The 12,554-nt window shown below is 43.6% G+C and overlaps 2 protein-coding genes across 8 annotated transcripts in view; one reads left to right on the forward strand and one right to left on the reverse strand.

Moving 5' to 3' along the window:
* The window catches only part of Tubgcp4 (tubulin gamma complex component 4), a 37,121-nt gene extending 34,047 nt beyond the window's left edge, over positions 1-3,074 (forward strand). For both annotated transcript variants that reach the window (XM_075961954.1, XM_075961955.1), the window contains exons 16-18: positions 868-984; positions 1,535-1,674; positions 2,181-3,074. In XM_075961954.1, coding sequence (XP_075818069.1) covers positions 868-984; positions 1,535-1,674; positions 2,181-2,193 — 270 coding nt within the window. In that variant the 3' untranslated portion in view covers positions 2,194-3,074. The remainder of the gene's footprint in view (positions 1-867; positions 985-1,534; positions 1,675-2,180) is intronic.
* Positions 3,075-3,534: 460 nt separating this feature from the next.
* Tp53bp1 (tumor protein p53 binding protein 1) overlaps positions 3,535-12,554 on the reverse strand; it is a 90,150-nt gene continuing 81,130 nt past the window's right edge. For all 6 annotated transcript variants that reach the window (XM_075961922.1, XM_075961921.1, XM_075961926.1 and 3 more), the window contains 7 exons: positions 9,970-10,161; positions 9,396-9,611; positions 7,524-7,739; positions 5,681-5,775; positions 5,006-5,205; positions 4,373-4,518; positions 3,535-4,011 (listed from right to left, as the gene is read on the reverse strand). In XM_075961922.1, coding sequence (XP_075818037.1) covers positions 3,824-4,011; positions 4,373-4,518; positions 5,006-5,205; positions 5,681-5,775; positions 7,524-7,739; positions 9,396-9,611; positions 9,970-10,161 — 1,253 coding nt within the window. In that variant the 3' untranslated portion in view covers positions 3,535-3,823. The remainder of the gene's footprint in view (positions 4,012-4,372; positions 4,519-5,005; positions 5,206-5,680; positions 5,776-7,523; positions 7,740-9,395; positions 9,612-9,969; positions 10,162-12,554) is intronic.

Raw genomic sequence — 12,554 nt, forward strand, 5'->3', positions numbered from 1 at the left:
CACAGCTAGTTCCAATCCTAAAATGAAAAGTGAGAAACTGAAATAATCCCTATAGTGTTTATACTTGAATGTCTGGGTGAACAAGTTGTACTGCTCAGGACGCCAACCATAAATGGTATTGGCTTCTTTTTGCTCTGGTATTTGGGGCTGTTACTTGCCAAATAAGGGAAGAATAACTAAAGTAGTCAGTATTTCAAAGGGTTCTGTGAGCTAAAAAAAAAAAAAAAAAAACCACAGCAGTGATAGGCACTGTTCTTACATGGCATGGGTGTATCCTGAGGAAAAGCAGAACGTCAGAACAGGTCATCATAATGAAGTCTTTATTGAGTGCTTACTGTATGCAAGGCACTGGGGATACAAAGAGGTATAAGTCATGGCTCTGCCCTTAAGGAGCTCACAATCTAGTTGGAAAAACAAGATGTACATACAAAAGTCAGCAACAGCACACGTGACCTGGACAACTGCCAGTAAACAACACAGATACTACAACAGAGAAAGGCGGAGTTCACTAGAGGCTGCAGTGGGGAAGGACCATTTCACAGAATGGGACTTGACTGGTACTAAAGAGAAAAGAAATCCCAGGGAACAGTGCTCATAGCTCAAAGGCAAGAGCACGCGCAGTGTGTCTGATGAAGGATGGCGAGCTACTGGCGAGTAGAGTGGAGGCTTTGTGCAGGGGGACAAAGAATGCAGCTGTCCCAGGAAGGGATGTTAACTTGCATGTTGTTTGGGAGGGCTAGACAACTTGAGGGTGGGTAGTGTCTGGAGTTCAGACAGGGGAGGTCAGCTATTAGACTATTTTCCCAAACCCTGCATTTTCAGAAGTTTCTTCCTTCATTTCCTAACAACAACTATATTTTTGGGTAGGTGTTTCACTGCCTGAATGAAATCCTAGATCTCTGTCACAGTTTTTGTTCACTGGTCAGTCAGAACCTGGGTCCACTGGATGAACGGGGGGCTGCCCAGCTGAGCATTCTTGTGAAGGTGAGTCTGCCTGGCCACTGGCTACATGCTCCTACCCCCACCCCGCTGAGCAAACCGCCTTTGCTCTGGCCCAGTAAAGCCTATCCCAGAACAGACAAAGAAATGACAAGATAAAAAGATAAAAGCGTTGCTATCAGTGGATATTGAAGATGATTAATGTACTGCCTCACAGTGTTCAGAAATAGTTCAGCCCTGAATAGGTTCAGCCCACCAAGTATGCATTGGCTTTGTGCTCATTTTCTCACATCCCACTTCCTTCCCTGAACCAGCCTCCCAGCTCACTTGTAATTATAATCTGAGACTATATTTATCTCCTGTAACAAAGCAAGCTCAGTTGCAATCCCGGTATGTGATAGAATATATTAATCTGAAATGAGCTTCAAATTCTTACTAATGAGAAAGTACTTTCATGGAAATCATGTATTTCACGGACATGGCATTAAGAAGTCAGAGTCGTTTTAGGAGCTGACAGAAATGGGGATGTGACCCTGAGAGGACCCCAGGCGCCTAGCACTCTGCATGGGTAGTGACAGCTTGGGTCTCTCAACAGGGCTTTAGTCGCCAGTCTTCACTCCTCTTCAAGATTCTCTCCAGTGTTCGGAATCACCAGATCAATTCAGATTTGGCTCAGTTACTGCTCCGGCTAGATTATAACAAGTATTATACCCAGGCTGGTGGGACTCTGGGCAGGTAAGAATAATCCTTGGGGAACTCATTAGGTTTGGGGAAGGAAGTTAATGAGTTGTAAAAGTCCAAAATGGAACTTTAACCTTCATCTACAAACGCCCTCATTTTATAAGCAAGGCTCAGAGATAGAGGAAGTGGGGGGAGGGGAGTTATTTCATAATTTTTCTGGAGATTATGTAAAAATCATCAGCATGGTGAAATACTACAGCTGAGGGTGAATTCTGTGTTAATTATGTATGTTCTAAGGGGCAGTGTGGCTTGCACAATCTGCTCTGACACGTACTAGCAGTGCAGCTGTGGCACCATGCTTCACTGGCCACTGCCTCTTCTAGACTTTAAATCTAATAATGACATCCAGTGGTAGCTGGCTCCTCAGCGGTGTCATTCTTTCTAGTTTTAGCAGAAGCCAGACATCTTTTGGAGTATCAAGGTAACATCAGCTGTACCTCAGATGACCATGCTTCTTGGGAAAGCATAGCATTTAATGAAACTTTTTTTCTTTTTTATAGTTTCGGGATGTGAAAACTGGTTCTTAAAATGAAGTAACCATCAGTCCTACCACGCTCTGATTTCTGTGATAAGCCTCCCCAGGCATCACAAGATGCCTGCAGACTGGTGAAAGGATGCTACCTTTTCTTCTAGAAGCAGTCCAGAGGTCCTCCCTACCATTCCTGTAGGGGAACTAGGGCCAGCTATCTCTCGACCACTCAAAGGCTTTGTTCCTTTACACTAAGACATCTGCTGGGTGGGTTCACTTGTGCAACAGCGGTGTATTGAGCATTTACTATGTACCTATGGACTCTTCAAGGTATGGAAGATACCACAGAGAACAATGGGAACCAATAAAATGTTTAGGATTGGTTCACATGTAAAAAAGAAATTCTTATGTAAAGGTCAGCATCTAGTTGTTACCACCAACTTAGAAAAGACTTTCCCTCCTCTGTACCACATAATTTATAACTATACAGATTGCCTTTAGTTTTCAGAAATTTAAGATTTAAGAGCCTCCTTTAAGGATATTCAAAACCTGACCTCAACAATTCAGCCAGTAGGTTCTCTAATTCTTTCAGACTGGTAATAGGGGGTAGTTCTAGCTAAAGATGACAGTGGTCAAATTGTTCAGATGTTAGACAGTGAAAATTGCAAACTTCTCCCTATGCTCAGATAGTGAAGTCACTAATGTTCCTATCAGCATAAACAAAGGAAATACTCCATAATGGACAAGAGTGCAGTCTTTGGGCCTGTCTGTAGTCCCTGATTGTTCTCTTGTTTACCACCCACTGTGAAAGCCTGTACTTGTCAACTACAGAGGATCCCTTCCATTGTTACCTCTAGAAGCAAAGCATGGCAGACAATGGCCTACTGCTTGTTTTTATAAATAAAGTATTATTCAAACAATCACACATACTCATTTACCTAATGTCTATGATTGATTTCATCTCACAGCAAAAGACAAGAAATTGTGACAGACGAAATGACTGTAAAGCCTAAAGTATTTACTGTTTGGCTCTTTATAGAGAGCATAAAGACTAGTAAGTAGCCTTGATTTAGAGAGTGACAGGTTGTTTGTTAATGGGGACAATGTTGAGTGCCAGGAAGGAATGGCTTCCAGCAGTTGTGACAGTTAACGCTTGCTTTACAGAAAATTGTCAAGTTCATTGTCACTGTCCATTCATACCAGTTGGTCATCTTCCCTTTCAGCTCTGAGTACCACAGATCAGCTGTTAATAAGCTCAGGTCTTAATGGTCTTGATACCCAGAGTGTCCTCGACCCCGTTCAGCTTTGGCACTGTTTATCTAGGCCCTCTTGTACTCTAAGCAGAACATTTTAGATGGCCTGGGATAACCTTGTGACTTTGACGGATCTTCCTTTGTTTGCTGTACTGCTAAAGTGATGATTAAGCCTGCTGGGAAACTTAAGAGAAGATCCTATAGTACCATGTTCTGAGATTAAGCTCAAAGAAACAGATGAAGAAATCTCAAGTTACTACAACCAAAGAGAGTCAACATTTATTTTATCATAAAAGTTCAGCAAATAAAACTATGTACAAGATTCATGCAAAGAATACAATTCCACACAAGACACACTTAAAACCTGATTAAAACACAATCTCCACAATAGCAGGGATAAAACCAGTAAGACCAAGTATCTTCAGTGAGAAACATAATCATGTTTATATTTTGGATGCTGTTTGAATCCAATTCTCTCCCCAACAATGAGGCACTGGATCACCCACTCTTGTGACACCACAGGCAGCTGCAAGGCTTCAGCACACTTGAGCACCGAGGCTGGGCATGAGGGGTCTGTCACCACCACATCAAATACCCCTAAAGCAATGTCTGCAAGAAGTAGGGGGAAGTGAATGAGGAAAGAACACTCAGTTTAGCTCTTATTAAAAGAACAGGTGCCTTCTAGCCAGTATTCCTACTCTGCCAACCAAAGCCCTCTTACAGATACTGTATATTCATAGCCTAAAATAAAAGTTGTCATCACCACTTGCTAACCTTGTAGACCTAATAAACAGAAATGCCACTGGAGACATAAAAGCAGGAACAGCTTTGTCCTTCTCTTACACTAACCCATCCTTTTGAAGATGGGACTTCTCTTAAAAATAATGACTGAGACTTGGACCACACAGGCTAACAGCTGTGAGTCTATGAACATCCCTGGAATGACAGCGAACACACACTTTCCAGGTACCTTTGTTATGGGCACTTGAATGGTGCTGCTTCACGGAGGCTGCCCCTCCAGTCATGAGGATCTCAGACCAGAGCTCCAGGAAATTCTGTTGTTGATCTGACACCAAGAGTACCTTCAGATTCTGGAAAGGGTTTTCGCGGGGTTGCCTATGAAGGAGTTGGAGATGCAGTGTTTGGAAACTGGAAAGAACCTTAGTATGACCCATCATAACTAACGATTAGCTCATCTAGCTCATCTGCAAAGGCACTCACTCCTGCACATCCGAATGCTTCCCTAACTAGGTCACGTAGTGGACTAAGTCCTGCCTCTCTTCTGATGAGGTATGCACTCTGGGATCCTAGACTTTATTAATAAGCCAATCAAGTTATGCTTCTGAGTTCCCTCCCGTTTAAGTTTAATGATTGAAACTTAATCCTAATCTCAGTGCTTCCACTAATAGGGGATACTGGACCTAATCTTCCCACATCTTCGGAAGGTTCCCAGCCAATGTAGAATGAGACGCTAGCAATAAAGTAGTTGACTACAGACATTCCAGTTTCTAGTTAACACTGTTTTCCCAACTAGATTACTAGACTTTCCTTAAAAGCTAGTCTTCCTATTGTCTCGGCTCTAGACGGGCTCCCAAACACTCACCAATCCAGAACTCTCTGCTCCTCAAGGCTATACCCAGCAGGCAGCAGGTAATTACGGTAGTTTTGGAGCTGGTTGGCATGGCAACTGTCATGGACCCAGACATGAGACACACAAGGAATTCCACTGGCAAGGCACAGGAAGTACTTCCGGGTTCGGCAATGCTGATCCGCAATTAGGAGACACTGGTAGGCTGTGTTACACTGGAAGAAAAAGAACCCAGCTGACAGGTCTGGTGGTGTCTAGGGAAACCTTTCCTGACTGCACCTGATATATACCCTTGAGAGCCAATATGAAGAATTCTAGTTGGTATCAAAAATACCATTTAATCTGTGTTCGTACCTAAGGCTGTGTTGTTCACTGAGAAGCCCAAACTGCTTTCTGAAACATTTACCCTATCACACCTATGGCTTTTGGAAGACCTAAATCTCAAGGGTCAACCATACCAGGTACCCACCCAACCTTCCAGGCTAGAGAATCAGCAAAACAATAGCTCTATTGCTCTCTCAACACCACTACCACCTCACCCCGGGTTCTAGCTTCTCTTCCTGTACAATGAAAATGCTGGGCTGAGGTGGCAGAATGGCACAGCACTCTGAAATTCAGCCAACTTCCCAAACCCCTCTTGGCCCTTTTCTCAATACAGAAAGTGAGTAGCCAAAAAAAAAACTGCCTCACCTGGGCTTCATTGAAGTCTTCAAGGATATACCCAGCTCCTGCTCGAAGCTGGCATTCTGTATACTGCTTGTTGAAAGGAGGAATTTCTAAAAATTCTATATATACATAGAAAAAAATAACCAAATTATTTTTAATAATAATGGTTGGTTTCCTAGGTGCTACTTTAATGCCTATTTGTAACTGCTGCTTCCTTTTCTATTCTGCAGTTATCTGTAAAGGCTTAGACAGACACACAGATTTATTAATTTGAGGGACTCCCATTATTCAGTCAGCTTTCTGAGCTATACAGCACCAAGCAACACACGCTTATATGGAACTGCTGTGTGAAGTCTGGTTTCAAGGGCTAGGTTGTTATAGCAACACTGGAAAAACAAGGCTGCAAACCATCTTTAACATAATGCCAGGCAGCTGCAGCGACTCCTAACACTGAGATCGGGCTAGGTCACTGAGTGCATACTTTTTCCTCCACAGTACCTATCTGAATTGTGTGACACAAACTACCTCTGCTCTCATAGCCCAGCTGCCCATCACCAGAGCATCTCTACTCAGATTTTTCATATGCAGCTTCCAAACCATAGAAATCTTAAATGTAGCTCCACTGATCTCTTCCCATGCCCTGTGCCGTATGTTTCTGAGGCTAGAACTGGCGAGTAGTTAGGAATAATTAAAGTCATAACACATCTTCAGTTGTACCATTTTATATCAATCATATTCCTTCATTTTGATTCCTTTCTTGTAAGACTCGACATTAGTCGAAACTCTACCTGGTTTTTTTATTTTATTTATTTATTTTCTTTTTTCAAGACAGAGTTTCTCTGTTGTAGCCTGGCTGTCCTGGAACTCACTGAAATCCGCCTGCCTCTGCCTCCCTGATTGCTGGGATTAAAGACGTACACCACCACAGCCACTGGCTTAACTCTAACTTATAAACAACATTCTATCTAGTTCTTAGCTTGGACAGACATCTGGAGATTTCTGTCACTCACTATATTTGATCTACACATTGTCTCCTACACCACACACGTGTCAGACCTCTGAGATACATGTCAGTCCACTGGACTACAGATTCCACATAGACACAGAGTGAGAGATGCCACATAAATGACATAATTATTTTAAGGTTAATGAGAGGTCCAAGAATTGAAAGGGCCTAGAAGCTAATTTCCTAGAGCACTGGGGACACCACAATCTCTTCTATTCAGAATAAAACTCATCCTCCACATGGGTTTTCTTAAGTAGGTGCTAGAGCGTAAATGGAAAAGGTAGCAAGTCATCAGAAACATGGTTGACTTGTATGGTTCTAGGAAGGTAAAGCCAGCACCGTGTTCTAATCCCATCTGCCATTATTGTTGAAAAAAAAGCAATTTAACTTTGATGGATTTTTATCATTCATTTTCTATATGAAGAATGAGACTCCCTAGGCCAGGAAGATAACTCAGCAGGCAAAGGCACCACCAAGCCTGGAAACTTGAGTTTGACTCCCTGGGACCCATTAAGGTAGGAGGAAAGAGAACTGATTCTTCCAAGTTGCCCTTGGGTAACAAATATACCCATGTATAAATCTATAAGTATATATCTGAGTGTGTACCTATATCTATGTAGTATGTAAATTAACAAAACAAAAAAATCTGTCTCCCAGCTGCTTACCAAGACTTATCTTGAGAATCACTCACTGAGAATTTTGTGAAAATCTACAGATCAGAAGTAGGGCACAAGTTAATTTTACTTAGTTGACCAGAATCACGGTAAACACTGACCCACTCCCCTGCCTTAACAAAAAGAACCACTGCCTCACAAAGGAAATGGAAAGGCAGTGCATGGATCAGAGCCCCTGGGAACTTACCCTCCTCTTCTTCGCTGCTTCCTGTAGGCCCATCTAGTAGTTTAGAGCGGCTGGTCAGCTTGTCACTAGTTGTGGCCATGGTGAGGAGAAAGGCATAGCCCAGAAACAAGGTCTTGTTGAGGGGCAGGGGCCCTCTTGGCTCTTCCAGGACAGAAGGTTCACCTGTGTTGTCTGCGCTCTCACAGGGGCTCACAAATTCTCCTGCCCCCACTGTACCTAGGAAGGACAAGCACAGCTACTGAAATGATACACAGACCACTGCCTGGACAAAGGCCATGTCCTAATGAGCTTGTCTATGCTATGACCCAAAGACCATTAATAAAACCAATCACTCTAAGTGGCCAACAACCTAGGACCAAATTTACAATGAAGACAAAACATTTAAACCTAAAATGACCATTAGAGTGGGCAGTCGGCTGTTTTCATGTATGGAAATCAACTGGTACTATTTCTGTAACATCAAATACTTCTAAGGCCACTTGAACAGGAAAAAGTACAGTATTTGGAAGCCTTCAATCCACTTTTCACTGCCCATGTTTCTAATTTCCCCAGAATATATGATGTTTCGAAGCAACCTTTAAAGGACAAACAAAAACTTTTCATTACTGCCAAGAACTGTCCCATTCCATTGTAGACTCTCACCAGAATAGTGCAGCGAGTACTGAGTGCTAAAGTGTCTTTACATGGAGGTGAATCCACATCAAATACCCTTCGCCAACACCTAGGAAGGGAAGTGAGCCACCATTCTAGAACACCCATGCTAAGATGTGCCCCAGTAAGTCCTCCAGAAGGAAACGATACCTACTGAAGAAGCCGAATCAGGTTCACTAGGAGGCTAAGATGACAGCGGGTCATGCATGCCTCCCTGAAATAAAACCAACATCAGAAACAGTCTCAGAGAAGCAGGGCAGTGGTGGCGCACGCCTTTAATCCCAGCACTCGGGAGGCAGAGGCAGGCGGATCTCTGTGAGTTTGAGGCCAGCCTGGTCTACAAGAGCTAGTGCCAGGACAGGCTCCAAAGCTACAGAGAAACCCTGTCCCGGAAAACCAAAAAAAAAAAAAAAAAGTCTCAGAGGCAGGGATGCTATGTCTATGCACTGTATGCACTGGACTTTAGAGTCAAACCTGCCTAGGTTTGAGATCTGGCTTATTCTACCACATTGAGAAAGTTACCTAAATTTTCTTACATTCCCAAAAATATGGAAAATGAATTCTAAGGGATTATATTGGCATATGAAGGAAACACTTGGGCCCCATGCCTCACCCAGTCAATATTTAACAAAGGTTAGCTTTTACTGTCTTTAAATACCTGAAATATACAGCAGTGGTACTGGGTGGGTAAGCAGATAACACAACTCAAAGGGGTAAAAAATATGGTGCTAGGGCAAGGGAACATGGAAATGAATGTGCCAGCCTGAGAAAGCCCTACCCAACAACGGCAGGACTTTACCTCTACCTACAGAAGCCACGACAGCCAGGTCTAGGTCATGGCAGACAATGAACACATGGCTGAATTTTCTTCATACTGAAAGGGAGTGACTTAGAAGGGGTGGGTGGAGGAGAGTGGAGGTTCAGGCTGATGTACAACCTTTCAATAGGAAACTTGAGACAGCCTGAACACAAGATAGTGGAAGAGGGCACAGACAGAGCGCAAGATCTAAGGACGAGGAATTTCACCCATTTTGAGTCTGCTTAAACTACCATACTTGTATTCCCCCAAAGAGCCCACACAGGAATGTTTGTGATCGAGTTTTGTCCTCCTGTCTACACTGCTGGGCTCTGAACAGAGGTAAAGAATGTAGTATCACCTGTCGGCTTGTGGATGCCAGTCTGACCATCAGAGAACATCCATGCACTGTGCTCCCATCTTACCAGGTTTCACAGTGGCAGACTTGCGACCTCGCTTAGCAGGGGACCGTTCCTCTTCTGAAGTGATGAGTTTCCTTTTGCCTGACTGAGCTCCCGTGGAAGCACGGGGACTCTCTGTGGTTTTACGGGTGGGCGTTGTGCTGCTGCTGCTGGAGGCAGTAGGGGTGGCTGGAGAGCTGATGTTACTGCGCCGTTTCCGCTTTCCTTCCACCAAATTGTCTGATGAATAAGCCAAAGGTTGGTAAGAACCCATGGTCTCAACTCAAATCTGACATAGATAGCACTGTGCTCTTTGCCTCCTCCCACAGTCAGGAAGCCTCTTTTATGTTCCAATCCCTGCCATAAGTAAGATATGTCTGCTCCCCTGTAGAACTAGGAAGGCCAGAAAAGCCCTAGGGACTTCTCATCTGGCACTTGGAAGGAAACAAATGTAGCAATAGTTCTAGAAAATGACAACCATCATCATCCAATAAACCACAAGGATAGGCCAGGCAACCGTTCCTGACTACTCTAGAAACTGTTCTCCCTTCTCTAAGCCAAGTATGGCCCAGCTGGCAGCTGCTCGGGAAGGTCTTACCTAAGCTGATATCTGCTGCCTTCGTGAGGGGTGTGACGGCTTCATACGGGCCAAGACCATATTGCTCTCTTAGTCTGTTTCCTTGCTCCAAGGACAGGATGACTGCCATTCGCTTATACCACTTCCTTTGGCCTTCTTTTTCAATGCTGTAGTACAGCTCCCCAGACTCCTTCCTGTGTCCTTTGACCACTCCTGGGGATGACATAAAAGATACCATAATTGTAGACTGCTTAGCACCCTCTCAAAAGGGCTCTACAAAAGCAGATCTGAGGTAGGGGATGCAGAGAGCCAACAACAGTGGACTGAACCAGGCTTTTACGGAGTCTTAGCTGTTCATCCCAAATGGTTTACGACACTTGGTAGCTACTACACAGGATTAGACAAGGTTTTCTGAGAGAAAGCAGTCTTTAGTTACATACTAAAGATTCCCAGTGCTGGACTTAGGGTTGTTGGTGGCTCAAATGAAACCCCTGAAGTGAATGGCATGGTTTCTTAACAATCTTGTAGCAACTTCTAAGCTTCCCATTGTGAAAAATGACAGTTTTTTTTTAAAGATTTATTTATTTATTATGTATACAACATTCTGCCTCAATGTATGCCCGCGCGCCTGAGGAGGGTGCCAGATCTCAGTACAGATGGTTGTGAGCCACCATGTGGTTGCTGGGAATTGAACTCAGGACCTCTGAAAGCGTAGCCAGTGCTCTTAACCTCTGAGCCATCTCTCCAGCCCCGAAAAATGACAGTTCTGAGAGACCATATATACAGGCTTCTCTACTGTGCAAAAGAGCCAGGAAAGAAAGAGAACAAAGAAAGGAGAAAATAAACTGTGCCCCATCTGACCTCCCTGCTCCTGCACTGATTCACAACTGTGCATGCCTGTTAGGAGCAGGGTGCAGGGCATACAAGGAAGCGGAGTTAGAACTCAACCTGAGCTTAGGACTAGGTCTGTTATATGATAACTGGGCGAGAGCTATTTCCAATTCTATTAAAAAACAAACAAAACACCCCTTCCTCTCTATCAACTAATAAACAACATATATTATCTCACACACAACATAAAAACAGTGCATTACTCTTGATCCTTTTCATTCATGAACAAAAAGGTGCACCTTACTCTCCATTAGCTTGTCTTGCATAAAGGGCTAAGGAATCTAGCTTCCTACCAGGGAAAAGCAGGGAAGAGGAGCAGGTCCTAGTTCTACTGTGCCACAGAATCACTTCCTATGCTCGTCTCCTAGGTTAAATCTATCACCAAACTAAATCAGGAAGACCACCTAAAATTGGCAAAAGCCCAAGGCCAAAAAGCCTGAGGAAGAGCTCCTGCAACTGGGAGCTGTGTGGTGCCAACACTGGGGACAGACAGACAGACAGAGAGACAGCCTCCGTGAGTGGGGTGCCGAATCCCCATTCCTAATGTATATTTACTACTGAGACAAAGCTACCTTGAAAGGGCCACATGCGAGCCTCCACTACGATGGCTTTAGACTCAAAGCCAGATGCAGTTGAACATACGGCTATAACTATGAGCTATCAGTCCGTGCGCTACTCCTAACTGCCATACAACTTGGTGTTATCTAGTGTTAAAGGGAAAGTGGTTCCACAAACACTGAAACAAGGGGGCCTGGAGATTCGAACAGAAAAGCATTCTATCCCAACTCATGGTCAACACAATATCCAGAAAGGATCTTTCTAAATAACAGTCAACACAATAGGAATCCTTAAAATTAGTTAAGGATGGACTATATTCTCAGAATTAAAAGAAGTACACACAAACCCCTAACCATTACCAACACTGGCTACTAAAAAAGGCAGTGACGTGACAGAAGACCATCTTCTGGTAACAGACACACAGGATGCTGAGCTACATCTTCCTGCTGAACTATCTCAGTGGAGTGGCACAGTCCCAGCTGAATTCTTTCCAATGCAGGCAGTGAACTGAAACGCTGGGAGTGAAAGGAGACCGAATACTGAAAGGGGAAAGCACTAATGTTGGTGTGGCGAGACCTGGGAAGCACCACCTTATCGCGTCACTAGTGATGGGAGGTGACGTCACATACCTCCCTCTGCCCCACAGATAGCAGGGGCATTTCACCTCTATGACATTCCTTACGGTAAAATAAAAACAAAATCAGAACTCCAGTCTAATGAGAAAACATCAGATCTGACTTAAGAGACACTCTATAAAATACCCATTATTCCTCAAAACTGTCAAGGTCATGGAAAAATAAAAGACAGAAATTGCCACAAACCAGGAGACCAAAGGAAACATGGTGACTAAATGTAATGTGGTGTCCTCGACTGGATCCTGAGACAGAAAAGGACATCATAGAGAAGATGGCGACACCTAAAGTCTGGAGTTTAGTCAATGGTACGGAATCAAGACTGACTTCTTGGCTCTGACACACAGACTAATTTTGAAAACTTTGGAAAGGGAACACTGGGTGTGGAGGATACAGGAATCCTCCTCCCTAACATCATCTGTACTTGGGAAATTTTTCTTTCATTCTATAATTATTCAAAATATTTTACTGAAAACCAAGCTATGAACAAAAAAGTCAATAGCAAAGGTAACCGATGTTACAGGG

Source organism: Microtus pennsylvanicus, chromosome 2 (assembly GCF_037038515.1).
Source record: "Microtus pennsylvanicus isolate mMicPen1 chromosome 2, mMicPen1.hap1, whole genome shotgun sequence".
NCBI lineage: Eukaryota > Metazoa > Chordata > Mammalia > Rodentia > Cricetidae > Microtus > Microtus pennsylvanicus.